The following is a 27359-nucleotide window of genomic DNA, read 5'->3' on the forward strand; positions in this document are numbered from 1 at the left end:
TGTCCAGCTCTGAGAAAGATACGCATGTGGATTTTGAACACATATACATAGATATTTTCCATGAATTTTATTGTATTTAATATTAATTGTATAGAGCTCTTAATTATGATTGTCCTGTCTTTATTAGCCATATGTTGGTGCCGTTGTGCACCATTATTAGACTTATTTATGGGTTTCTGTCGATGACTTATGTTTCCAAGAATGGTGTGTTGTATTTAAGCTCAAGAAAAAATCTTCACAATCTCTCAATATTTTATACTCTATATTTTTTATAATTTTTATTATTTTATTTTTTATTAAATATTTAATATATAAATAATAAATAAAATAATTAAATTAATTTAAAAAGAATAAATTCAAAAAAAATATTAAAAAAATATCAAAAAATTAAAAAAAAATAGAATATAATGTGTTAGGAAGTTATGTAGCATTTCCCTTTCATATGCTCCCTTATGTTGTAAATTGATTTATATTATTAATTCTTCAAAAAAATAAAATAGAATGGTTAAAAGTCGAGTCTTTCTACGTCTACACACCATATCTATTAAATTAAATTAAAATTATTTTAAAAAATAAATAAATATAAAATTCATATAAAAAAATTAAATTTTTAATAATAAATTTATATTTTTTTTAAAAATAATTGTATAATATTTCTACGCATGCAACAACCAAAACAGTGTATCAATGGTGGCCCACTTCACAGTGTGGTTTATGCCTTTCTATTTTGATTTGACCAAGCTGTCAAGAGCTGATGAGTCACGAAAGGGGACAAAACTTATGAGAAACTTCCATAAATTATTCTCCTTAATCCTTATCTTCACTAAATTAAAATAATAAGTTTGGATAATGTTAGAGTCCCAACAACCTTAAATCTAATTAATTAATTTACTATATTTATCAAACTTTAAATAATGAATAATATTGACCATTTAATATAAAAATAATAATTTGGCCTTCTCCAACTCTTTTGTATATATAGTTAGACAATACTTTAACTATGAAGTAGTTTTATCAAAATAAATTTATAAATTTAACGTGATATATCAGATTATAATATATATTTTTTAAAATAAATCTAATATAACACATAAAAATCTATCAATTTATAGCTTACTTTTATATTAAAAAAAAATGACTATAGCACATCTCATATTATTGTTATAATTATTAATATATATTTATAATTTTTTAAAATGTCAAAAATAATATTAAATAGAGGTTTGAATAGTTAGTTTAAATTAGATGAATTGAGATGAAAGTTGAAAATTAAATAAAATATTATTTTTTAATATTATTATTATTTTGATAATTGAAAAAATTAAATTATTTATTATATTTTGGTGTGAATTTTAAAAAAATATATATAATAATTATGTGAAATGAGATAAATTAAGATTTATGCTCTGTTTAGAACTTAGATTAAACTAAGATTCTAATTTAAAGTTGAGTTTAATATTCAAACATATAACTCTTTAATTACTAAACTCATCTCAACTTAAAATATTTTTATATATTAGACCTATAATTTTTTTAATTCGGTAACTCTTTACACACATAATCTATAACATTTTTTAAATTTTGGTGGATATATCTTAATTTATAAAATTCACTTTATCAACTATTATTTAAGAAGAACTTCAGTGGAAAGTTGAAGATACAAACTGAGCCTAACTCTGAATACAAACAGGCCTTAAGGAAACCTAGCATCGTTAGCTACCAAATGGCAGCCCCGTACAGATTAGATTAAGCCAAATTGGCTTCTCTCTCTCCCTCTCTCTCTCTCTAGACTCTCACCGTTCAGAAAAAAAAAGAGGTTTTATGATTTGACTGCGTTTTTGTTCTGTCTTGCTGTCTATTCCCTCAACACTCATTATTTCATTTTATTTTCTTTTGTTGTTTTGCATTCTCGATCAGAAAGTTAGATATCGTGGAATATTAATAATGATCGAATATATCGTTTGGAACAATGATATTAGATTTGCATATCTATCAAATAAACCAATACCATTTGTACTTTAACATTGAATTCAAATATATTTAATTTTTTTTAGGCAAGATTACCAAAAAGAATAATATCCTCTTTTGTCACGTCTCATTGTTTGATTCTTTTTATTTATAAAAAAAAAAAAAATTATTTACAAGTTTGTATGGTTGAAGTATGAACACCTACATTTCTAACAAATTATTTACATAATATAATATAATTTAAAAAATAAAATTTAAAACTCACAGGTCAAATTTTGTATAGACAATATGTCACACACATCAACTTGCAAATAGAAGAACTCTTCACCATTATAGCGAATATATGTAGATCAATTTCATTTTTTTCTTTACAATTTTTTATTACCCTTTTTTAAACACCATTAGTTATTAGTTGTTTAAGTTTAAAATATGTGAAATAAATTTTTAAAAGTTCAAAATATTTGATATTTATTTATTGAGAATTGCTATAGTTATAAATAAATTTTATAAAAATAAATTTATAAATTAATGAAATAAATTTATTTTATAATAAAAATAATTTTATAATTTACTATATATGTCATGTGACGATGATGTAAATACATAGAAGGAAAAACAAATAGTTGACCATGTACGCATTCAAATCTCTCTCTCTCTCTCTCTCTCTCTCTCTCTCTCCTATAATGTTAAGTTTGGAAGTTTGCATGGGCATTGATGGGAGTTGGAGATAATCTTCCGTCGCTTTCATACAAAGATTACCTACCTTCTTAATGCCCTAAAAGTGTCAAACTCAGTCTCTCCAAAAAGCTCTATGCTCGTGACAGCTTGTTTTGGACTTACACGAATCAACTTGCAAACTAAGCACCCAATAATGGAGATGAATATGGGTACGTACGTTGGAAGAGAGAAACGCATCATGAATCTCCCTTTCCACAAAAAGTTGTCTATATTTGGAATTCCCAGAAGCTCCCTCCCACTCCTCCAGTCTTTAATCCAACCTGCGTCTCTCACTCCTTTAGGCCCAGACCAAACATCTCATGCTTTGGGACAGTGTTTGCTGCCATCTCCTTTGCTGTCTAATATTAAGTACTGTATGGAGTAAGAATTTCGGTTTGAGCTCAGAAAAAGGTGCTGGGCCTACTCTATTTGTTTTAAAATGAATTGACATAAAGATATCTAAGTTGATTGTCATTTTGACTCTGGTTTTCGGCACAAATAAAATGGTTTGATTCCTGGAAATTGCCATATTATGATGTAAACATGTGGAGCAGTACTTGGGATCATTAGTTTTTTATTATTATTTTTTTTTTAGAGAAATACAGTATTTTTCATGATTATTAATACTAATAACTCCTAGTCTGGTATATAAAAATGCTTCCGTCTCTTTCTAGAAAGAGTAGCTCTAGTTTCTCACTTGAAAAATAAAAAATAAATCATTTCGAGTGTTGTTATTGGAGAAAAAAGTATGAGTCTCGACTTCACATTATTCTTCATTTCTTTTTCTTATTTTGTTTCATTTCTATTATCTTTTTGTATATATACTTCTATGACAGTATTTTTTCACCCGTTCAGATTTTCTTAAATCTACAGCTCTCCAGCCATAAATAGTTGACCCGTGCCCTACCACAAAGTTTCCCTTCTGCCGATCTACTAGGATAACGCAGAATCGCGCTTAAAATGTTGAGACGTGGCTCTCACACATGGCTTTCATGCGCCGCCGTGTTTCGACAACTTCGCTGGCACACATGCCGTACTACCAGACTTCCAATCCTCTGATCTTTCAGATCGGCATGACCCCACCTCTATTCCACTGGCGCGTAGTCCTCACGTGCCACTCTAGAGGCATGGGTTGACTATTCCGTCATTGCATATCTACTCTTTCAATGCCAGTCTATTCAAATTATTATTTTTCCTAACTAGTGATCTTATGAAAGAGACTAAGGACCTCATCAACAAATATTTTAAGACTTTTAACTATAGTGCATCCGCTTGCACCGCCTCCAGTAGTGCCTTACCTTCAAAACGTCTTTTAAGACGATATCCTCTTTATAGGACTTGGATAGAGACCAAGAAATTAGTTTCAAAATATTTTTTTTTTTTTTCACCTCTTTTGCATTGTGATTGTTGTTTTGGAATGTTTTGTTGAGGAACTTCACTCTCTATAACTTGTATTATCTTTTATTTTAATAAAATTTGCTTGCTTAGAAAAATAAAAATAAAAAAAACTACTAGTCTTGTATTTCCATATATTTAAATTACTTTCTTTAAATATTCCACGAAAAATGTCCCAATATTAACTTGATTCCCCATGACTTTGGGTTCCACCTGCTGTTTCTTTTTATAAATAACTATTAATTTAATTATATTTAAGTTGTTTTTTTTTTAATATTTATGTTGATTGATTTTTTTTTTTGTTGTAAATGATTGTGTATAAACATAATATGTGTCATCTTTTAATTGTTTATGGTGTGCCATATCATTATTCTTTATCAATGAATTAGGGGACGTTTGGACATAATATACATAGATACAGAATTATTAAAAATTTTAAAACCTTTCATAATTTAATTCTAAACATAACTTAAAGATAACACTTTTCAAATTTCAAGTTATCAACTTTTTATCTAATCGTTACTTAATCATTATCTTAATACAAAAATAAATATAATTTTTACAAATTTAAAAGCAAAACATAAAAATTAATACAACTTTAACCATCTTCAAATAAAAAATTATATTCAAATAATATTTTTTATTTAATATTTTATCTCTTATTTTTTAAAACTTAATAAAATATTTTAACTCGAACAATTTAATAATTATTTACGAAATTATGAGATATTTCAAATGTCTAAAGAGCATTTAGTGTAGTCCTGACAAATATATCAATTTGAAATATCATCCTAACCCTAAGGACCAATAAACCATGAGAAATCAGTCTTTAAAAGATCAAAATACTATGAACTTAAGCAATAATTAATTTAAAAAAAATACTAAAATACATATATATTTCTTGATAGAAGAACACTATATATCTCCACATTCACTGACGTATTTGGTGTGTCAGCAAGAATATTTTGTTAAAAACAAGTAAATTGTTGTTTAAACCACCAATATTTTGTTACCGTTGACAAGTGGGGACCAAAAACTCTCACATTCGAAAGTGTCAACTTCAACCAAAAAAAGAGTGTATTATTGGCCTCATCTCATCCTCTCGAGTGGGGAAGAGGATGTGACTTCCCCCAAACAACGGGTAAGTTTTGGGGTTAACCATTAAAGGAGAAGCAAATCTCTTTTCTTGTTTTGGGATCTAAAGGTTTTATTCCATTAAAAGTTTTGAGAGACTTTGATCGATAAGATAGGGCACTTGATCATGATATGACCCCATTTTCCCTGTAAAAAGTGGACTTCAATGTTGACATAAAAAAGTAGTGAGAGAGAAATCCCACCAAAATGAAAAATGGGTCGGAATGTGGGGGGACCGATCTCTGATATTTTTCCTTTTCCTTTCGAGGATGAAATTTAAGAAGGCTGTCGTTGGATGTTGAATTGAGTTAAATTTTTTATAAATAATAATTAGTTAAGATGATGAAATAATTTTTATGAGATCTATTTAAGATATGTTTGGATATTAAAATGAATTTAAATTTATTTATAGAAAATTGAAAAAAATTATAGATTTTGCATGTAAAAAAGTATTGAGTTGAAAATGGTTGTGTGTCTGAAAGTTTTGAACTGAGACGAGTTTAATGATTTGAGAATTATGTATTTAAATGTTAGACTCAACTTAAAATTAAAAGTTGATTTTAATGCATTCGAACAACCAAATGAGACCTTTTAAGTCTCTTCAAGATTTTGCGAAAGATTCTTTGCGAACATATTCAGCCTTCCACTCACTCTATTTCTGAAAACTACTTCTCCAACTTGCCTTCTCCACGCCAATAACATATCCTATCTATATAGTACATGCTCATTTCTAATCAAACTAATTTTAGAAAATCATACAAATATAAGGAATGCGGGTTTCGCCCAAATTTTTTTAAAAATTCTTAAGATATTTTATCGTAAGGAGTCTTTAGATTTCAATCGTCGTCTTTATATTATACAATTGATATTTAACCATATCACATATAATATATTTATCACATTTACTAATCCAAACTTTAGCATCTCTCTATCTACTTTACTTTTCTATGTTGAAAGAAATGATGAATGTTGTCATATTGATGTGACAAAATACTAACTATTTGTTCTAAGAGTAGTGGTTAAGATTCAATGAATTCTAAATGGTAGAGCACATTAGGGGTTTCAAAATATTTTGATAACATTTCTGAAAATGGTTCAAGAAATTGAGATATTTCATGTAAAGTGAATAATCTATTATTCAACCATTAGAGGGACAAATTCTTTAGGAAAATGCTTTATCTCCCGATAAAGTATTCTATGGTGTGTCCTGATAAGTTATTTTATTTTAATTTTTTATTTATTTAATGATTAAAAATTATTTTTAAATGGCGTTGTGAATTTTTTATTTTTTTAAAAAATATTAAAAGTGATTAAAAAAGCCTACGAGAAAAATGATTGCACACTCTCTCTCAATAGGTCTAGTGCTACTCAATTTTGTAACCAAGTGATGTGGTAGTTTTTTGGGTCAGCTTTAGAACTCATTATCTTTTGGGCTTTGGAAGACTCGTCTTGATCCATACGAGTAAGGCCTGTAAACGTCCTTAAGCCCAATTAGCTACCTCTGCCGAGTGTTTCCAGTTCCCCATCTCTGCCCAAAACCCCGAAATACCCAAAACCCTGAGAACTTCAAGAGAGAGCGAGAGAGGGAGAGAGAGGGAGCGAAAAGCTCAGAATCTGGAAATGAAAGCCGTTCGTTTAGCTGTTCATTCCTGTCGAATTGGGTTGTTGAGTCGATTTCCGCGACCATATACAGTACGAACTCTCTCTACAAATGCGACTTCAGGAGGTAGTATCTCCTTATCTTCTGGGTGCAAATTTGTATGAAATTATTGTGCGTTGGCGAGAGAATTAATCGAATTTTTTCAATGGGTTATGTTCTTCCGAGGTGTACCATAACTGGTTCCGAGTTTTTCCATTTCTATTAGCGTTTGGCTTGATACTGATTTATTTTTCTTCTGAGCTATACCCTCACTGGTTTTGTTCTGTGATCCCAAATTTTTCTTGGTGCATCCTTCTGAGCTTCTCAAATATATATATATATTTTAATTTTGGTTTCTTGAACCTTTTGAACAGGCAGTGGGATTGCTGATAATAAGCAATCCAACTCATTTGAGTCGGCCGATGAATTTGAGCGGCGCATTTTCAGTGACTTTTCTGGGGGCGATGCTAAATCCAATTCCTTTTTCGAAAAGTTTGATAGACTTGTAAAGGGTCGCGACAGATCGGGTTACAGAGTGAGCGAAGGAAGTAATTCCCAGACATTGGATGGCCTGGATGAGAGCTTCAACACATTATCTGATGGAATGGATGGGAAGTTGAAGAAGGCAGCCACATATTTTTCGTTTGATACGGAGGAAATAGAGAAAGATGATTATAAGTTTAGACCAGATATGAATTTTAAAGAGGGAATGACTTATGAAACCAAGGTAATCTAGCATACCCAGCCTCAGGCCTCTGTTATTTTCGTATGGTTTTACCATGTTTTGGAAATGTTAAAGCTTACTCTTGAGCCGATCCTGTTTGTTCACCTGTTTTATATATTTATTTTGCCCAAATATCTTGTGAACACAAATATGTTCGTGTGTGGATATTTTTCTCTCATTTTTCTTTGGGTTATAAATTGAATCAAATGGTTATATGTGCTGATTCTTGATACGCAGGATGATGTTTGTTATATAAGATCCCATGTTGTTTTTCTTTGTAAGGTTAAACAGATAATTCCGAGCTTTTAGATGATTAGTTGAGAGGGAAAAACACCAAATCCACTTGTTATTCTTCTTGCTTTCTTTATTTTTTGTTCATTATTCGACACTTGTTATTTATCTAGGTTCTTGCTTTGATAGTAGTTCTTTCTCCGAAAACATTTGTTGATGTAGTAACAGCATAAATTAAAGGGTTTCAAATAATGAAAGCTGTAATTGCTGAACTTACCCATTAAAAAAATTGTTAAAGGGCGTCAATCCATTGGGCATTTCTATAATTTCCTTTGCTATGCGCTACTAAATATGACCACTGTATACATTGTATATATCTTTAATTTCAGTTTAGGCGTGTACATAATGAAAACTTCATTCTCAATTTTACAAGAATTTTTATGAAAGCCTTTTATTTGCTTCGCTTTGATGAAAATTCTGTTTTCCCAGAATGTATCCCAATATTTGGCCTAATCCTTCTCCTGTTGATTGATTCAACCTCTGATAAAAAAGTAATGCTGTTAGTGTTGCTATTCTGGTTTTCTTTCTACCATTATTCATCTTTAAGTTTGTCTCATTTAAGCACCACATGTATTTATACAGGATCTTGATCTTAGAAAGCCCGGAGTATGGAAACCTTCCAAAAGGCCCGAGTTTCAAGTTACTACAAAGGAAGTTCTTAAAAAAGCTGATTTCAGGGTGAGCTTTTCTCGGTTTAATAAGTTCTATCTCTTATGATGTGTATATAAATACATTATAAAATATTTACTCTTTCAAATGCGATCATGGAAGTAGGATTACTTTTGTTTTACATTGCTAGGTCTAATTATATTCCATGCTTCTGACTGATATTGATCAATATCCAAATCACAAGTGGTGAATTTGTGATTATTAGGGTTTCCATTATTGATTTTGAAGTAGCTACCCCCTTAGCAGCTCTGATCACTGATTTGGATGGACAGTGCATTTCTCTGTCTTATGTCCATAACACTGTTTTTTTTTTGTTTTCCCATCTCTTTCTTATATTGAGTTTAATTAACTATCAGTGATAGGTTCATTCCCTCGTACCATCCTTCATTGCCTCAACCCTTCCCTTCCTTTTATTCCATACTATCTTTGTTTTAGAGTTATGTCATGTTGAAAGGGATCCACTAAGAAGAATGAAGTAAAGTTAGATGGTATCAAGCTGATTGGGCTCACAAAATCTTATCCCTTTTATATTGAAGCACACAAAATAAATAATACTGGTCATTTTCCATTGGGCGTAATGAACCTAGAAATTAGTTAGAAATGTAAGTAAATAAGCCACACTGAAAAAAATAAAAGAAAAAGTACTCATATCCTTGCTGTTGCTACTAGAAATTCAGGGAACACAAGCACCTGCTTGTTTGGTGGTTACACATTTAATTTCACACGTTGGATGTGTTTGAATGTCATTATTTTTAAACCTTAAAATAACATTAAAAAAAAATTTTAATACCTTAAAATAACATAAAATATTCTAAAGAATATAAACACGTGTCCGTATTGTATCACGTTTTAGGTTTTTTTTTTTTTTTCCTGTAATTATCAAGTCATCATATTTGTATTGTACCTACGTAGGTCCGGGGTTTAACAGGGTAAAGGACATGTTTTGTTTGCATAGTCTCTAGAGTTCCTTTTCATATAAAAATAAAGGGTTATACCTTATTAGAGTTTTCAATTACATATTGGCGTGAGTTTTGTTGACCTTAAAAATATTTCTGAGTTCGATTTACCATATTCTTGGAAAACTTAATATTTTAGAACAGTAAAACATTATGTGGAGGTGGTTGTAATATCATCATGGCATGGTTATATTCAATTTGAATGCTATGGCTTTTCTCATGTTTTCCAAATACTGTTCAAGAGTAGATTTTGGCCTTTCATTGGGTCCTCTGAGTGGCTATTGAGGTTTTTCCATGTTGCCCTTTGAAATGAGTTTATTTTTATAATATTGGTTGGCAAGTTTTTGTTTCAAACCATAGTGCATACTGCAGTGTATTTTTAACGTTAAGTTAAGCAGAGTCTATCTCTTGTTGTCTTCCTTGTCTGTTCTACGCAGAATGTCAGATTCCTTGCAAACTTCATAACGGAGGCTGGAATTATTATTAAGAGGAGCAAGGTAAAATTCAAGTATTAAGAACATCATTTGGCTTCCTTCTATTAAATTTGATTGAACTTTTGTTGACATGTGCATCTTTATTTTATTTTCCTTGTTTATTGTGCAGACTGGCATCAGCGCCAAGGCCCAGAGGAAGGTTGCTAGGGAGATCAAAACAGCCAGAGCTTTTGGTTTAATGCCTTTCACAACCATGGGGACGAAATCGTTTGTGTATGGACAAACTATGGAAAGTCTTGATAAGGATTTTGAGTACGAATCATATAATGCCCATGTAGGTGATGATGCAGATGGTGCAGACCCTCTTTGAGCCGAGATTACGAGGTGAATGTTAAATTTCTATGTTCTTTTTGTTTGACAGCATCATTGAACATCCTGTATTGGGGAAAAAAAACAGAAAATGGAAAAGGATATCTGGATAATTGAATGTGTTGAATGCTTCAAACATCGTTTATGGCTGTTAGGAGATGTTCTATTTGTTATTTCATAAATTCACTGCAGTAGCAATCAAATAATGCCGTTTTAGATTTTCTATTTGCTATTGACCTATCCATCATGTAAACGCACTTCATTGATTGTTTATTTTTTTTGGTTGATTTGAATGAATGGATGCTCCTAGCAAACAGTGATCTGCGAGAACACTCGCAACTATCTCGGCTATTTCAATGTTAAAGACAATTTTATTTTTTTATTTTTGAAAAATAATAGTAAATAATAATAAAGAAAAATTCTATTGTAAATTACATAAGAAAATTTTATTTAAAAATAAAACCAGGGCCACTCATGAGGGGTGGCCCTGCCCTCACTGACCACCCAAGCGGGTTGCTCAAGGGGTGGCTGTTATCTAAAGAAGATTGCACTTTAGGTGTTTGGAGAAAATTCTCACTCAACGTGAGAGTGTATTGAGAGTCCTCTTTCTTATATATCTATTACCGAATACATGAAATTAAGAAAATATTACATAGAAAAAGAGATTTTTCTCTATTATGGAAAGAAAATAAAAGGTTTCCTAAAGTGAGATTGAGATAGCCGTTGGGAGTGTTGAGAGCTTGCGGTAGATAGTTATGGTTAGTAGCCGTTGCTTGTAATCTTTCCATATGTACATGGACTAGCCGTTGGGCACCTTGCCTTGTTTGGCTTCAATAGATACATTGCTCTGTTTATCTTCAATATGCCCCCGCAAACTTTGCCGAGAGAGAAGGCCAAGTTTGGATCGCATCAAGTGAAGGGCAGGTCGTCCAAGAGGCTTGGTGAAAACATCAGCTAGTTGTAAAGCGGCAGGAATGTGTCGAGTCTGAAGTAGTCCAAGAGCAACACGTTCACGTACATAATGATAGTCAATCTCGATATGTTTACTACGAGCATGAAAAACGGGATTGACGGTCATGTAAAGAGCACTGAGATTGTCACAAAATAAAAGTGGTGGAGAAGGGAGATGAACACCAAGATCTCGCAGAATAAAGGAAATCCATGTAAGCTCAGCGGTAGTATGGGCCATGGCACGATACTCAGCTTCAGTGCTAGAACGAGACACAGTATGTTGTTTCTTAGCAGACCATGAGATACAGTGTCCGCCGAGAAAAATACAATATCCAGTGGTAGATCGTCGGGTGTGAGAACAACCAGCCCAATCTGCATCTGAAAAAGCATAAAGATCAAGTGTAGTGAAATGAAGACCAAGGTCAAAAGTGCCATGTAAATAGCGAAGAATGCGTTTTACCATTTTATAGTGGGAAATGGTTGGTGCATGCATAAATTGTGAGACAAAATTAACACTATAGGCTAGGTCAGGTCGTGTAAGAGTGAGATATTGAAGGGCACCAACAATACTACGGTAATGTGAAGGGTCGGGAAACGGGATATCACTAGTAAGGCCTTTAGTGTGGGCCATCATAGGTGTGCCCATGGGCTTGCTATCTTGCATTTGCGCTCGTTCAAGAATTTCAAGAGCATATTTTGTTTGAGAAAGAGTGAGCCCAGCAGAAGTACGGGTAATCTGTATGCCTAAAAAATAATGCAATGGACCAAGATCTTTCATAGCAAATTGCCTACCAACAGTGTATGTAAAGTCATGTAAAAGGTCATGATTAGAACCAATTAAGAGAATATCATCAACGTATAATAGTAAAACAAGAATACCACGAGAGCAATTACATATAAAAAGAGAGGGATCTGCCGTACTACATGTAAATCCATAAGAAATAAGGAATGTACTAAATTTATCAAACCATGCACGAGAAGCTTGTTTTAAACCATAAAGAGCTTTATTTAATTTGCAAACATAGGAAGAAAGAGTGGGATCGATAAAACCTGGAGGTTGTTCCATAAAGACTGACTCCTTGAGATCACCATGCAGGAATGCATTTTTTACGTCAAGTTGGCGAAGATCCCATTGATTTACAATGGCTAAGCTGATGACAATTCTTATGGTGCCAGCTTTGATAACAGGGGAGAACGTCTCATTATAGTCGACACCATCGATTTGATGAAAACCTTTAGTGACAAGACGTGCTTTTAGACGGTCAAGAGTGCCGTCTGCCGTAAGTTTGGTCTTGAAGACCCATTTACATCCAACTACTTGCATGTCAGGAGTTCGAGGAACTAGAGTCCATGTGTTGTTTGCATGAAGAGCGTGTAATTCATCACGCATTGCCTTAGACCACCCGGCATGATTTAGTGCGGAGCGAACTGTTTTTGGTTCTTTGGGTAGGTCGAGAAGAGTATGGATATTGGCATATTTAGGATTAGGTTTCCGAATCCCATCTTTTGCACGAGTGACCATGGGGTGATTTGTAGTAGCCCGAGGGGAGAGAGGTGTAGGTGGTGGAGTGGGCGAGGAAGAGATAGGGGATTCATCTAAAGTGGGGGACACATCATTAGTGGGTGTGGTCATGGGGGGAGGGAGGGAACTAATCGCGTGAGATGTTAAGGGGATGGGGATAGGAGGAACCTGCATAGGAGTTGCACTAGGAATATCATCAGCATTAGTCATAGGTGAGCGCCAATCAACAAAAGTTGATAAAACTTGATTATCAGAAAAAGGTAAATGAAGATTACCGGGTTGTTTGAAAGGAAAATTTGTTTCATCAAAAACAACATGGCGAGAAATGAAAGTCTTGCGAGAGGTTGGATGATAACATTTATAACCATGGTGTTTATCACTATAACCCAAAAAAATGCATGGAATAGTTTTGGGATCAAATTTATTTTGTTTTGAATCCCAAGTGTAAGGGTAACATTTTGAGCCAAAAACACGTAATGAAGTATAGTCGGGATAATTCCCATAAAGCAAGTAAAAGGGAGATTGAAATTTGATGGATGCAGAAGGGAGTCGATTAATTAAGAAAACAGCTGTAGAAAAGGCTTCAACCCAAAAACGTTTGGGTACACCACTATGAAAAAGCATAGTCATACCTAATTCACGGATTGTACGATGACGACGTTCAACGGAACCATTTTGTTCAGGTGTATGTGGGCAAGAGTAATGATGAAGAATACCTTGTCTTTGAAGATGCAAGTTAAAATCATTACCGGTGAATTCACCACCACCATCAGTTTGAAAAATTTTAATTTTCTTATTAAATTGACGATCAACAAATTTTTCAAAGAGTAAGAATGCATTAAAAAAATCAGATTTTTTTCTTAAAGGGATAAACCACATATATTTAGAAAAAGTATCAACAATACAAGCATAAAACTGAAATTTACCAACAGATAAAACGGGTGCAGGACCCCATAAGTCACAATAAAGTTTATCAAAAATACCATGAGGAGTACTAGTAGAAGGTAAAAAAGGAAGTTTACTCATTTTTCCCAATTGGCAACTCTCACATAGAGAGGTACCTTTATTTTTTCCTAAAATATTAATAAAACCTTTAGTACGTAAAAAATGAACAGTAGAGGCTTGGGGATGTCCCAGCCGTTGATGCCACACTTCTTCGGGAACCGATCGAAAACGGGTGGAGAAGTGTGCTTCAGTAGGTGGGGTCAAGATGTAGAGATTACCCTTCCGATGTCCCGTTAACAATGTGCGGTTGGTTGCTCGTTCCTTAATAGAAAAACCAAGACCATAAAATTCACAAGAATAAGGATAATCAGATGTTAATTGACTAATAGACAAAAGATTTTTTGCTAAATCCGGGACAAGTAGAACATCTTTGAGCATAATACAAGAATCACCATTGCCAATAAAAGTATCACCAATATGAGTAATTTCATGAAGACTACCATCACCAATAATTACAGCATCATGTCCAAGGTAGCGACGAATATTATTAAGCATACCTGAGTTACCTGTCATATGAGCGGAAGCACCCGTATCGGCAGTCCATTCAGCATCAGTGGACGGATCATTGAGGGTCATTGCAGCTAAAGCCTGCGGGATATCGTCTGGTTGCAAACTATGGTTGAATCGTTCCCAACACTTTAAAGCGATATGGCCATGTTTGCCGCAGATTTGACACACCTCGGAACGGGTTGAATCACGTCCAGTCCCTTTGTAAGAATTATTATTTGAGCCTCCAGGATGAGTTTTAGGGCCATTGGACCGTGGGGCATGGTTAGCTGGTGGGAACCCACGACCCTTGGAATTAAAAGATTTTTGGAACCCTCGTTCCCGTGTTTTGGAGAAGGGTTGAGACCCTTTGTGGCCATAGAAGGCAACTGGCTGAGAGGAGAGTTGTTCGTGCAGCTGGGTCCTCATCTCGAACCCTTGGAGGAGCGGCACCAATTCACCGTATGTCGGCATAGGAGGTTTCAACATGGTGGTTGTAAAAGTCTCATACTTGGGGCCGAGACTATTGAGAAGAGAAAATACCTGCATCTTGTCACTCACCGGTCGGCCGATTGCAGCAAGATTGTCACAAATTCCTTTGAAGATTCGAAGATGATCAGCCAATGGAGTGGAAGAGTCCTTCCGCATGTAGGACAGCTGCTGGGTGAGTTGAAATTCCCGTTCTGGGGAATTTTGAGCATAAGCAGCTTGGAGAGATTGCCATACTTGATATGCCGTGTCCATGCCGACCACCAAGCTGAGAGATTCTTCAGAAAGAGTGCCAAGAATCCACCCACGAAGGAGTCGATCATGTTTCCGCCATTGGAGGTAAGTCTCACTCACCTCTTTGTCGTGGGTCTCATCTGGTTGGGGGGGTGGGTTCGCTTCCGTGAGGTGGGATAGAAGGTCTTGGCTTTCAGCCAAGGCCATAATCTGTTCCTTCCATAAGGGGTAGTTCCCCTGTGTTAATTTCAGTGTAACAAAGTTGTTTACTGAAAGGGAGATGCAGGCCATCGGTGGAGAAGACTCTCTTACTCTCACTTAGGCTCTTGATACCATAAAGAAGATTGCACTTTAGGTGTTTGGAGAAAATTCTCACTCAACGTGAGAGTGTATTGAGAGTCCTCTTTCTTATATATCTATTACCGAATACATGAGATTAAGAAAATATTACATAGAAAAAGAGATTTTTCTCTATTATGGAAAGAAAATAAAAGGTTTCCTAAAGTGAGATTGAGATAGCCGTTGGGAGTGTTGAGAGCTTGCGGTAGATAGTTATGGTTAGTAGCCGTTGCTTGTAATCTTTCCATATGTACATGGACTAGCCGTTGGGCACCTTGCCTTGTTTGGCTTCAATAGATACATTGCTCTGTTTATCTTCAATATTATCAACACCAATATAGGCTATTATCAACCACCTAGGCTATATATTGGTGTTGATAACTTGATGTGGCATCTCGAACGGCATGCTACGAGATTTGGACGCAAAGATCAATTTTTATCAACCTTACAAATGTGTTTTGTATAATTAGTACATATTATTGCGAACTGAATCCAAAGCCTCCTGTGTCTCCATTTGCGAAATAATTACGCTGCTCCATGTGAGCTGCCCTTTCGAGCAACGAAATGACATGGAACTTTAGAAAAATGATTGTGAGTAGGGATTGGGAGGAAGGTAAAGAAGGGACAAGCATGGCGAGGAGGCAGATCTCCGATCGCCATGCCCTATCCTGTGAAGCTCACGAGATGGAGACACTTTACTCTCAAAACAACAATGCTAAACAAGTAAAAAGAGAAAACAAAGAGTTTATAATATAGTATGTCATCTTTATCCCTAGCCGTTGTCTTTATGCTTAACACCTCTCTCTTGTAAATAAATTTTGGTCCAATATCAATTTTTAATCAAATTTGCCGATAAAGTACTCTAGAAACAAGCTGCAATCAATCCAAATTCCAGGTTGTCGCGTCGAGGAATGTCATGACAGGCAACAGTGACTCTCTTCTTCTGTGTATGGTTTTCTAACGTAGGTGTAGTTGAAAAGTTGTTCTCAGGATGCTTGGAAACTTTTCAGTAGGGTTCATACTTGCAACAGTTCGGCGAGTTAATTAATTAATTATCAAGTATTGCAATATATTATTAATGAGTAATTATCAACAGGCATATATCTAATCAAGTTGAATACGACAAACATTAAAAATACCTCCACAAAAGTCTATACGATTCCAAATGATTAGTTTAAAAGCTCAAACCACCCGTGATTTCACAGACCAAAGAAACAAAGCACCACAGTAGCCATCCCAAACAGCGATGAAGCCTTGTCGTGTTCTAGTTAAGTTGTAGTTTACAATTTTTAGACAACTCTACCTCATTTGATTTATTGAACTTAATTTCAAATTAAAAAAAAAAAAAATTGGGGTTTACGAGTACTAATGCAGGTGAAGCATCGCTGTTATGGACAGCTAACAAATGGTTCAAAGAAATCCAGGTTAGAGCATTTGCAGCATATAGCGTACCCTTAGAAACTTTCAAGTGTCAAACCAATTATCCAATCCAAACTAGCTAGCTAGCTAGGCTGGTTTCCAACGACGTTTTCTGCATTTTTTCTCATGCGGCTACTTCATAACTCTTGAGAGAGCATTGACTATTGCCACTGGAATTTTGCTGGCTAACACTACCACCACTTATTATTGTTGCTGGCTTTATACTTTATGTACCTTTTTTAAGAGCTTAAATGGGTATGAGATAGGGTGGTGTAGTATGGCGTCCAGCTTTAACCACTCCGTGCCCGCTATTAAAAATTTCTAAAAGGTCAATATTTGTTAGATTATTTGCATACTGTTTGTATTATTTTGTAAAAACATTTTTTCTGATGTGCTTTGTTATTATACATAGTTAACTTTTTAACTTCGATACAAATCTGTCCGTCACTTTTATCATTTCCGATCTCTTCTTCTTCTTCTTCTTCTTCAATTGATAGATCTTCTTCCTCATCTCTCTCTCAATGAAGAAGAAAAAACCGCTACTGTCACAATCTTTCAAATGACGATTCCACCCGCCTTCCTCGCCATCACCATCACTCTCATCCACGTATCTCTTTTGCCTCCAACCGTCGTTTACGGCCTTGGCACGGCGTCCACCACCGCAGTCGCCTACGGCACTACAACAGTCTGTGGCATCGTGGCCGCTGAGCCCACCCAGAGAATCCAATGCTACCAAAATGGCCAAATCATTTCAATCCAACCCAATATTTCCTTTGAAGCCATCTCAGGTGGCGGCAGCTTCTTCTGCGGCCTCATGTCCGGTGGCCTCAGCCTCCTCTGTTGGGACACTAGCTCATCCAACTCCAGCTTTAAACCAAAACGTATATATAATAGTAACACGGTCAAACTCACGGACCTAACGGTGGGTGATGCTCAAGTTTGTGCCCGAGAGGTCAACTCTGGAATGGTCAAGTGCTGGAGAGGAAGTAATAATGGTATTTCTAAATTCCAACCACCCGGTGAAGCATTGAGGTTTCGTGCAATCACATCTGGGAGTGGGTTTTCATGTGGGATTTTGAAGCTCAACAGCAGAGTTCTATGTTGGGGAAGTGGTTATCTCGGATACGAGATTCAGGTACAGTTTGCCAATTTGTCAATGTCGAGCTTAGTTGCTGGAGAGTATCATGTCTGTGGTTTGACAACGACTGGGAGTTTGGTTTGTAAAGGGCACAATGATTCGAATCAACTGAATGTTCCTTTTAGCTCCGCTTATCAGTTTTCTGGTCTGGCGTTGGGAGCAGACTTTACATGCGCTATTGGGGTAAGAAATGGAATGGTGGTATGCTGGGGAGGAAAAAATGGAAACGAATTTGAGAGCAATGCGATTGAAAACATTTCATTTGAATCTATTGTTGCAGGTTTAGATTTTGTATGCGGGTTGACAACGAGTAATCTGTCGATTATTTGTTGGGGACCAGGGTGGTCTAATCTCCCAAGTGAGATTCCACTGAGAAGGATGATTCCGGGTCCATGTCTTCAGGCTTCTTGTAGCACATGTGGTACGTATCCAGATTCTGAAGCTCTGTGTAATGGGTCTGGGAATATATGCAAGTCTTGCGAGATTGAACTCCCAGTTGCAGTGCCAGTGCCGCCGGTAGCATCATGGCCAGCTTCTCCACCAACCAAAGCGAGGAACAAGGTTTCATTGGCTTTTGTGGTTGTTGGATCAGTTGGCATTTTTGCGGGCATTTGCACAATTATCTTTTGTTTACGGGCTGCCCTATGCGGTTTCTTGCCCATGAATGTGCGTAATTCTGTGCAACGCCCGAGTGCTGAGGCCAATGCGGATAATGCTGCTGCTATGCCTCACTTTGGTTCTAGTGTCCCAACTTCAAGATCATATTCCATCAAGCGCCAAGCCTCTGTCACTTTGAGGAGGCAGAGAAGTGGGTCATCTATATCATCCAAAAATGGGGACAGGACCCAGACATTTTCTTTCTCAGAGCTTTCCACTGCCACCAACAACTTCTCATTGGAGAACAAAATTGGTGCTGGCAGCTTTGGCAGTGTTTACAAAGGTAAGCTCGAGGATGGCCGCGAAGTGGCCATCAAAAGGGCAGAAATTTCCGTCAAAACCAAGAAATTTCAGGAAAAAGAAATCGCATTCGACTCTGAATTGGCATTGTTGTCTCGGCTCCACCACAAACATTTAGTGGGGTTAGTCGGATTCTGTGAGGAAAAGAACGAGAGGCTTTTGGTTTACGAGTACATGAGCCATGGTGCACTGCGTGACCATTTGCACGACGAAAAAAATGTTGAAAATACTAGCAGCATTTTGAATTCTTGGAAAATGAGGATCAAAATTGCCTTAGATGCCGCTAGGGGAATTGAGTATCTACACAATTACGCAGTTCCACCCATAATTCATAGAGACATTAAGTCTTCAAATATACTTTTAGATGCGAATTGGACTGCGAGAGTGTCCGATTTTGGATTGTCTTTAATATTGGAGCCAGAATCTGAACATGAACCCATGTCAACCAAGGCTGTTGGAACAGTTGGCTACATAGATCCTGAGTACTATGTCTTAAACGTTTTGACAGCAAAGAGTGATGTCTATGGTTTTGGGGTGGTCTTGTTTGAGCTTTTGACAGGGAAGAAAGCTGTGTTCAGGAATGATCAAGACAATGGGACGAGTCCCATGAGCGTGGTGGAGCATGCCGGGCCACTCATATTGGAGGGAGAGCTGCAAAAGGTATTGGATAGAAGGGTTGGGCCGCCGGAAATGAACGAGTTGGAGGCAGTTCAGGTGGTGGCTTACATTGCTACTTCTTGTGTGAACTTGGAGGGAAAGGAAAGACCTAGCATGAGTGATATTGTTACCAATTTGGAAAGGGCACTGGCACTTTGTGAGGACCATGCAGACTGTAGCCTCTCTCCTACTACATTGTCCTTTCATTCAGACTGAAATTTCTAACCCAAAAAAGAACTCCATGTAATCTTTCTTTTTCGTCCATTTTTTTAATGGTAATATGTTTTTAACTATAATCTCCCATTTGATTCGTAGCAGATCCTCAATCTCAAATACAATATATGCAAAATGTAACCAAAGTTGCAGGCGTTGTTAATGTGTTTTGAACCTTGGTGCAGGTCAGTCATGACTAGCTAACATATTCATTGTCCTCATTATCTTGTTTTGGGGTTAAAAGGCGTTCTTCTTTTGCACCTAAAAGGTAGTGTAATGTATATCTTGTTCTTGGCGTGGAAGACCTGGGGCCATGAAGATTTATCAGAGATTCCAAGCACATTCGCTGCTAAGCATTAGTACTCAATTGGGTCAAAGATCGATCTGACCTACGTTTGCGCACATTCATACGTGGAGGATCATGATTGATTTTGAAATTTGGCTTGTGAGAGGGATGAGAGGTTGAAATTAGTGGGTCCATGCACGGGGGATCGATCAATTACAGCCTGTGCGATTAGCTGTGGGTATAATTAGTCAACTATGTGGTGATCAACGTGCGTGAGATTTTTAAAGAAAAATTCTATTCATATTTCTACACTACTCGCGTTTTTTATTTTTTATTTTTTCTTATTAAATATACAGTATATAGATAACGAGTAGAAAGTTTAGTAAAAATAAAAAAAAATATTAAATGTGACGCCCCCAAATCCCTACGCCCAAACACGGGGAAATTGAGACGTCCGGATGGTGACAACCCGGGTCACCATCCCCTCGACGGGTGCCGGGTGTGTGCAAGGCAACAGATGTGTACAGATAAACACGCAGCGGATAAAGAAGGTCATAACTAAGTACCAGAATTTCTTAACGTAATACAAGCTGTTTAAAACATACATAGATAAAATATTGCAAAACACAAATGCAGTTTTAAACAAATATAAAAGATAGCATCAGCAACCCGGCGGAGCCGCATCCTCGGGCTCAACCTCTTCCTCCTCATCCTCAACTCCTGCACCAAAAGCTACGGAACCACAAATGGTTCCGCAGGTAAGTAAAACCCCAAACACTACCAAATAAAAACACATATAACTCAAACAAGATGCATGAAACATGCCCAATGCACAAAGCCCAAAAACACCAGTTTTCCACACACGCCAAAAACCCATTTGGCCCAAAAACATATCCTTTCCGAAAAACACGCCAAAAGCCACATTTGGCCCAATATCTCGCCGGAAGTCCATCCGGCCCAATATCTCGCCAGAAGTCCATCTGGCCCACGCCAAAAGTCCCATTTGGCCTCATAAACCATTATCCAATTTTAACCGTATACGCCATGACCTCCCCTAGGGGTCATCCGCACACCCTGGCTCCAGTGTCACACCGCAGAGTACCACCACGCATGTGACACCTAACGAGCGATGCCCAGTTCCGCGCCTCCCGCGCGTGCGTAGCCAAGCATCCTCTAGCCCTCGCCAGCGAAGGGCCACGGAGTCGGTGAGTAGGGTGATGCCCGGTTCCATGCCCGGCACGTTCGTAGCCAAGCATCCCCTAGCCCCGCTCCCGTCATCTCTCTCGACGACTCAGGGGACATCACTCAGTTTATTCCGCTCCCGAGTGACCAGAGGAGCTCCACCGAGATAATAACCCATCCCGGCTTGGGCTCGTGATACACACGCACCCGTAAAACCACTCACGCCAATACACAGGCTTTTCACACAAAACCCACAAACACACGTGCATGCACCATGTAATGCCATAACAATGCATAATAAAATAATCCAATAATATAAAACAAATAAACAAGCAACTCCGTCCTCCATCCATCCGACCCCCGAAACTCCTCGGACTCAGTCCGGAATCAACAACCAACAACAGTAAATAAATTGAATGAGCGATATATATTAAAATCTGAAAATAGGGTTTGGAAAATACTTACAGCGCTATATGGCAATTTTAGAAAACAAGCGGCGTTGCAAACGGCGGAAAAACAGCAACGTCACAGTGAAAATTCACTGTGGCCGTGGGTCTGAAAAACCCACTTTTGAACGGGGACAAACTAGGACACGGGATTGATAGGGAATGGTCTAGAGGTGGTTGTGAAGCTATTGGAAGTGACGGACGGCCGTGGGTGGCGGCGGAATGGCCGAAAATGGCCGAAAATGGCAAATCGGAAAACAAGCTCGTGGGAGCTGCTCCGGTGGTCGTTGGAGGCCGGAAATGGATGGGTTAGGACGGCAAGGGACCGGTGATGAAGTGGTGAAGAAATGGTGGCCGGAGGTGGAGCGACGGCGGCGGATCGGAGTGAAATCCGTGCGCCCTTTGGAAGCTTTTTCCGGCCAAATGGCCGGCCGGTTGGGGGTGGGTTTTGGAGGGGTGGTGCACCGGAGGGAGAGGAAGAGAATGGGACCGGTGGGGGTCCGGTTGGTGGCCGGACGGCGGCGGTAAGGTAGAGAGAAGGTGGCGCCGGCGTGAGGGAGAGGGAGGAGAGAGAGAGAGCTCGGGGGGGGTCCGAATCGGGGAGAGAGGAGAGAGAAAAAGAAAAAGAAGAAAAAGAAAAGAAGGAAAAAGGAAAAAGAAGGGAAAAAGAAAAAGGGAAAAAGAGAAAAAAGGGAAAAAGATGTGAAAAGAGATGAGGTCCAATCCTCACTCCGGGAAAACGAAACAAACCGCCAAAAAGATTAAAACCACTAAACAGCTTAAAGAAATAAAACACAACCTCAAATAAATTAAATTAAATTAAAACCCAATTTTAAAAACGCAAATACATTAAAATAAAATAACTAGTATATTAATTAAATAAAAACAAATACTTCAGCGAAAATACACTTAAAAGCGGGTCATCACATTAAAAAAAAGTATAGTGTATGAGATAATGAGTAAAATAGCTTTTTATCAAATAAAAAACGTTTTTAAGTCATTCTATATTTTTTATTGTACGTGGTTTATATAATTAGATATAAGAAATGAGAAATGATATTTACAGTTATAGAGTGTACAAGTCTTATATATTTCTTTTAAAAAGTGAGTAAATATGAAATTTATATAAAAAATAAGTTTTTTAATAATGTACCACGCTTTTTTTTTTTAAGGGAGCCCGCATTTTCAAACCATATGATAATTTTTGGAGATTTTGTATTTTTATTTTAATTTTTTTTATTTAGTTTTATGAAAATTTAGGCAAATGATTAGATGAAAAGCTTTTCCCATAAATAGATTTGTTTTTTTTTTAGATTTAGAGCATATTAGGACATTTGGATTAATTATCTAAGAATTTTGTGAATAATAGTGAAATGGTTTGAGTGAAAATATTTTATTAAATTTTGAAAAAAAAAGAGAGAAAAAGTTGAATAAAATTATTATAAAGTGAAAAAATTGTTTGATTATAATATTTTAATATTATTTTTATTTTGAGACTTATAAAATTTGTATTGATTTTTGTGTTTGAATAATAATTAGGTAATGATAGATAAAAAGATTGAAAATTAAAAATTAAAAAATATTTTATATTTGATTAGTATTTGGAAATGAAGTTACGAGAAATTTTTGAGATTTTTTCTCAAGTGCAATTTATAAGAAGTTTAAACATAGTCGAAAATCTTAAGAAAAAAACTTGGATAGATTATGATATCCAAACATCTACATTTCTTTTAAAGCAAGATATATAATCAATATAGTGACATAATAATTTTTGAGTAATGTTATATGTACTTATAATTTTATGTACAAGATTCTTTAATCATTTGTTTTTTAACTCAAATTTTGAATCTCAAATTTTATAACATTTAGCATATCAATTAGGAGATGACATGTGAGGAATTAAGTTTTTTTTTATAAGTTTTTCTTAAAGACAATTAGCATTTCAAGTAACTTTTAATTGATAGTTGATCTTCAAGTTAATAGTTATAAGGCAATATAAACTACAAATTATTAGCTAACCGATTCCAATATATATATATATATATATATATATGTGTGTGTGTGTATAAAAACTGACAATCACTTTATGATCTTAATAAAAAATACCCAATAAATACTTTCTAACAATCCATATCATGTGCTCATTTCCCATGATCACGCTGTCACATTGTCAATAATAAAAAATGAAAATAATGACACGAAGCTGCATACGCAACATATATAATGAGTGGAAATAATAATAAAAAAGTCTAGTTATAAGCATATTTGTATATTAATATGTGTATTAATTTATTGTGATTGGTCAAAAAGTAAATTTTATTAAAAATAGTGCTAATTTAAATTTTAAGTATGAAAGAATCAGTATTAATAGACAGATTAGTATACGATTTTGTTTGTATGTAACAAAACTTAATAATAAATTGTGTTCCTTTAAACCGTTAAAAAAAATTAAATTTATATTTTGACAATGAATTTAAGTACTATTAATTCCTGCTTTCTAGCTGTCTAGCAAGGAAATAAGGATTTTTTTTTCTTTTTTTAATATATTTTTAGAATAATATTAGATATATTTATAGTTAGGAAAATGCTTGTGTGCCCTCTCTTTGTGCCCCCTCAAAATGACCGTTGGTCAAAAAAAATTTTTTTCTTAGTAATTAAGGAAGTGATTTTAAGTATATTGGTATTTTTTTTAATTTTTTAAAAATGTTTAAATATATTAAAAAAATCTGAAAAGAAAAAAAAAAGTGTGCGTGCAGTCAAAATGAGCGGTGCACTTTGAGCGGCAGAGTAGCACCGCTCTTATAGTTATACAAGGGTCGTATTCACTTTTTTTTTTTTTTTTAAAAGTGAGATGTACTATTAAAAAATTAAATTTTTTATGTGAATTTCATATTTATTTATTTATTTTTTTAAAAGAATGTGTGGTGCTTGTCAAATATTATTTTTTAAATATACTAAAGTATATTATAGTTTATAAAGATTAGATTATAGCCAGCGTAGTTAACACAAAAATAAAAGTGTCAACAAATTAAATAGATCACAAGGAATCTGTGATTTGAGGGTGATTTCTTGTAGAGAGTTCAATGTTCATCATGTGCAGTGGTACAAGTGATCACGTGGGACTATGTTTTTCCAACGTCAGTACTAAGGCTGACCACGTTGCTTCACTTTGACTCTATTGTATTCGGAAAAGGAGAATTTACGTAATTATTTTATAATTTTTTTTATAAAAATAAATTTTATAATCTGATATATTAAATCAAATTATATTAATTTTAATAATTAAAGTATTTCCCATTAATTAAAGAAAAAAGGGAGAAATTTACGTAAATTTCGTGTTTGTAAGATATATCTTTACCGTGCATGAGAATTTAATGACGCTGATCAAAATATCGAGTATAAAGTTAATGATGTTGGAATGCTATGACAAATAATGGTAGAATGAGATCAATTGACCAAAAAACTACTCTGCCGTTTATAGTGTACTGTTACAATTAACTACTCATAGATTTTTTATTTTTTTACTTAATAATTAAAAAAATAATTTTAAGTATATTAGTGTATTTTTTTTATTTCTTAAAAATATATAAATATATTAAAAAATGTGAAAAAAATTTAAAAGTGGCTAGCGGTCGAATGGAGCAATATTACTCAAGCGACATTGTAGCCTTTCCTTGATGAAATAATTAATTCGATCGGGTGATAATGAGTGTATATATGACAATGCATAATTTGACCATTATTTTTACTATATATAGATGTCAAAATTGCTGAGAGTATTCCCAATAGTTTCTTCATTCTTTTTTTTTTTTTTTTTTTTTTTTTACCAAAGAGCCAGTAGCCTCCCACATAGCAGCCCTGTCCCAAGTTTATTAATAATAGCCTCACTTATGGCGGAGGAATACCGTGGTAACAATAAAACACTTGGGGGTATACAAGATAGCATTAAAACAAACCCAAAACCAAGTGTAGAAAAAAAAATAAACCAACCAAAAAAAACCAACAAACCTGAAACAAAAACCAAAACAAACCTGCAAAAACCACCACAAGAAAAAAACCTGGTGCACTTATAAACCAAGAACAAAACACCTTATTAAAACCTATAAACGAATCGCTGGGATGCCAAGTTTATCAACTTTCAGAATCCCTTTGAGCAAATGAGGCACTTCATGATACGAATTCCACGTACCATTTTTCTGATCCGAAGCCATACGAGCCAAAAAATCAGCTCCTGCATTGCCTTCTCGATAGGTATGTTTTACCTTAAACTCCAAAGTAGCAAGCATCGATTGAATCTTTTCCCAGTAATCTTCAAGATACCATATACCACACCTCCCTTTTTCTAACCAATGAACCACCAGCAACGAATCTAGTTCAACCTCCACTCTTCGAATGAATAGGTCCTTACAGTATTGGAGACCATAAAAAAGACCAATAAGCTCAGCTTCATTATTAGAGCCATGACCCAGATACATACTACATAATATAATTCATTCATGAATACATACTACTTCCTTGCTGCACCACCATGATCCAAATAATACTCACAGTTCATTTATTCACAAAATAAAGATTCATGCTAATAACAAAGGCAGATTTTTCCAAGCCATCAACCGTACCGCAAAAAAAGACCCACCCAAATTTTCCTGCAAAACTAGGAAGAAGTAGATTTCAAGGCAGCAACCTAAAATAAAACACATGTTGCGAGTTGATGAATCAAGAAAAATAAAACTTTCCAACAAGGCAACACCCAAATTTTCCAACAAGTGGTTGTGAGTTGATGGATAATACAAAAAACCCTAAATATCCTACCATCTGCAAATTTGCACAAAGGAAAAAAATAATCCAAAATCACACATTCCATGCTCAAAAATTTTAGATTTCATCCACTAAATTTTTTTGAATAAAACCATCAATCATGGTGGCTCAAAACCATATACAAAACCCAACGGGAGAGCCTACCATCATATACAAAACCCTGCGACAAAAATGAACAAACTAACATATAATTTCACCAACATAGAACATTTTCGTCAGTTTCTAGATATGAGATTTGAGCCACCATGATCGACGGGTTTATGACTCAAAAATCTTAGAAGGAGAATAGAGAGGTTGAGAGATGAGAGATTTAAGCATACCAAAAACCACTCGAAAAAGGAGGAACGACGGGATATTGTTTTCATAAGTTTACCTTAGGCAATCAAGAATCAATTGTGTTGGTTTTTAGCACTTTGTGAATCGTCGCCTATGATGAGATCCAAGAGCATAACCAATCTTGTGAAAGGAAGTGAAGATGGCGCGAAAGGAACTAGGGGCTGAAATGAAATAAAGATTACTTTCTAGTTTATGTAGCAAAAGAAAAAAAAAGTAGAAGGTAAGAGAGAAATGAATAAAAAAATTTATGCATTTGTTAACAGTGCTACTGTAGCAAACTGGATATTAGTGATGAAATACATAATCTATTGGATGGCTATTTTGAGCTCTTTCTTTTAAATTTTACAAAAAGTTGGGTTTTACATAACCCATTGAGAATGCTCTTCATTGCTCATAAAACCTTAACTCGCAAAAGTTCTTAAATTTTGGTATGCAACACTACCTGATTTCATGAGGATTAAACATTCATAGCTTCCTCCCAAATTTGAATATGAAGCAAGTCATTTATTTTTTTCACCGATAGCAACAAAGAAATCATGGGTTCGGAACAAATTAATTATATATTCCTAGCTGTTAGTATTTCAT

The 27359-nt window shown here is 35.3% G+C and overlaps 3 protein-coding genes across 3 annotated transcripts; 2 read left to right on the top strand and 1 right to left on the bottom strand.

Moving 5' to 3' along the window:
• The first annotated feature begins 6700 nt into the window (after window positions 1-6700).
• On the top strand, window positions 6701-10521 carry LOC122293020. The gene is made up of 5 exons (XM_043101630.1): window positions 6701-6940; window positions 7228-7580; window positions 8451-8546; window positions 9931-9990; window positions 10097-10521. The coding sequence occupies exons 1-5, from the start codon at window positions 6835-6837 to the stop codon at window positions 10295-10297; spliced, it is 816 nt and encodes a 271-aa protein (XP_042957564.1). The 5' UTR covers window positions 6701-6834; the 3' UTR covers window positions 10298-10521.
• A 5244-nt stretch (window positions 10522-15765) lies between these two features.
• LOC122290862 (putative serine/threonine-protein kinase-like protein CCR3) lies at window positions 15766-19789 on the top strand. Its single transcript, XM_043098531.1, has one exon. It carries the CDS (start codon window positions 17301-17303, stop codon window positions 19707-19709), a length of 2409 nt encoding a protein of 802 aa, XP_042954465.1. The 5' UTR covers window positions 15766-17300; the 3' UTR covers window positions 19710-19789.
• A 5931-nt stretch (window positions 19790-25720) lies between these two features.
• LOC122290907 lies at window positions 25721-26095 on the bottom strand. Its single transcript, XM_043098586.1, has one exon. The coding sequence runs from the start codon at window positions 26093-26095 to the stop codon at window positions 25721-25723; it is 375 nt and encodes a 124-aa protein (XP_042954520.1).
• Window positions 26096-27359: the final 1264 nt, after the last annotated feature.

This window comes from Carya illinoinensis, chromosome 13 (assembly GCF_018687715.1).
Source record: "Carya illinoinensis cultivar Pawnee chromosome 13, C.illinoinensisPawnee_v1, whole genome shotgun sequence".
Lineage (NCBI taxonomy): Eukaryota > Viridiplantae > Streptophyta > Magnoliopsida > Fagales > Juglandaceae > Carya > Carya illinoinensis.

What these genes read in the sequence shown, in the direction of transcription:
- LOC122293020 (XM_043101630.1), top strand. Translation starts at nt 6,835, where the DNA reads ATGAAAGCCGTTCGTTTAGCTGTTCATTCCTGTCGAATTGGGTTGTTG. An exon ending in TTAAAAAAGCTGATTTCAGG is followed by an intron (nt 8,547 to 9,930) that starts GTGAGCTTTTCT and finishes TGTTCTACGCAG; the next exon opens with AATGTCAGATTCCTTGCAAA. An exon ending in TTATTATTAAGAGGAGCAAG is followed by an intron (nt 9,991 to 10,096) that starts GTAAAATTCAAG and finishes TTTATTGTGCAG; the next exon opens with ACTGGCATCAGCGCCAAGGC.
- LOC122290907 (XM_043098586.1), bottom strand. Translation starts at nt 26,095, where the DNA reads ATGTATCTGGGTCATGGCTCTAATAATGAAGCTGAGCTTATTGGTCTT.
- LOC122290862 (XM_043098531.1), top strand. Translation starts at nt 17,301, where the DNA reads ATGACGATTCCACCCGCCTTCCTCGCCATCACCATCACTCTCATCCAC.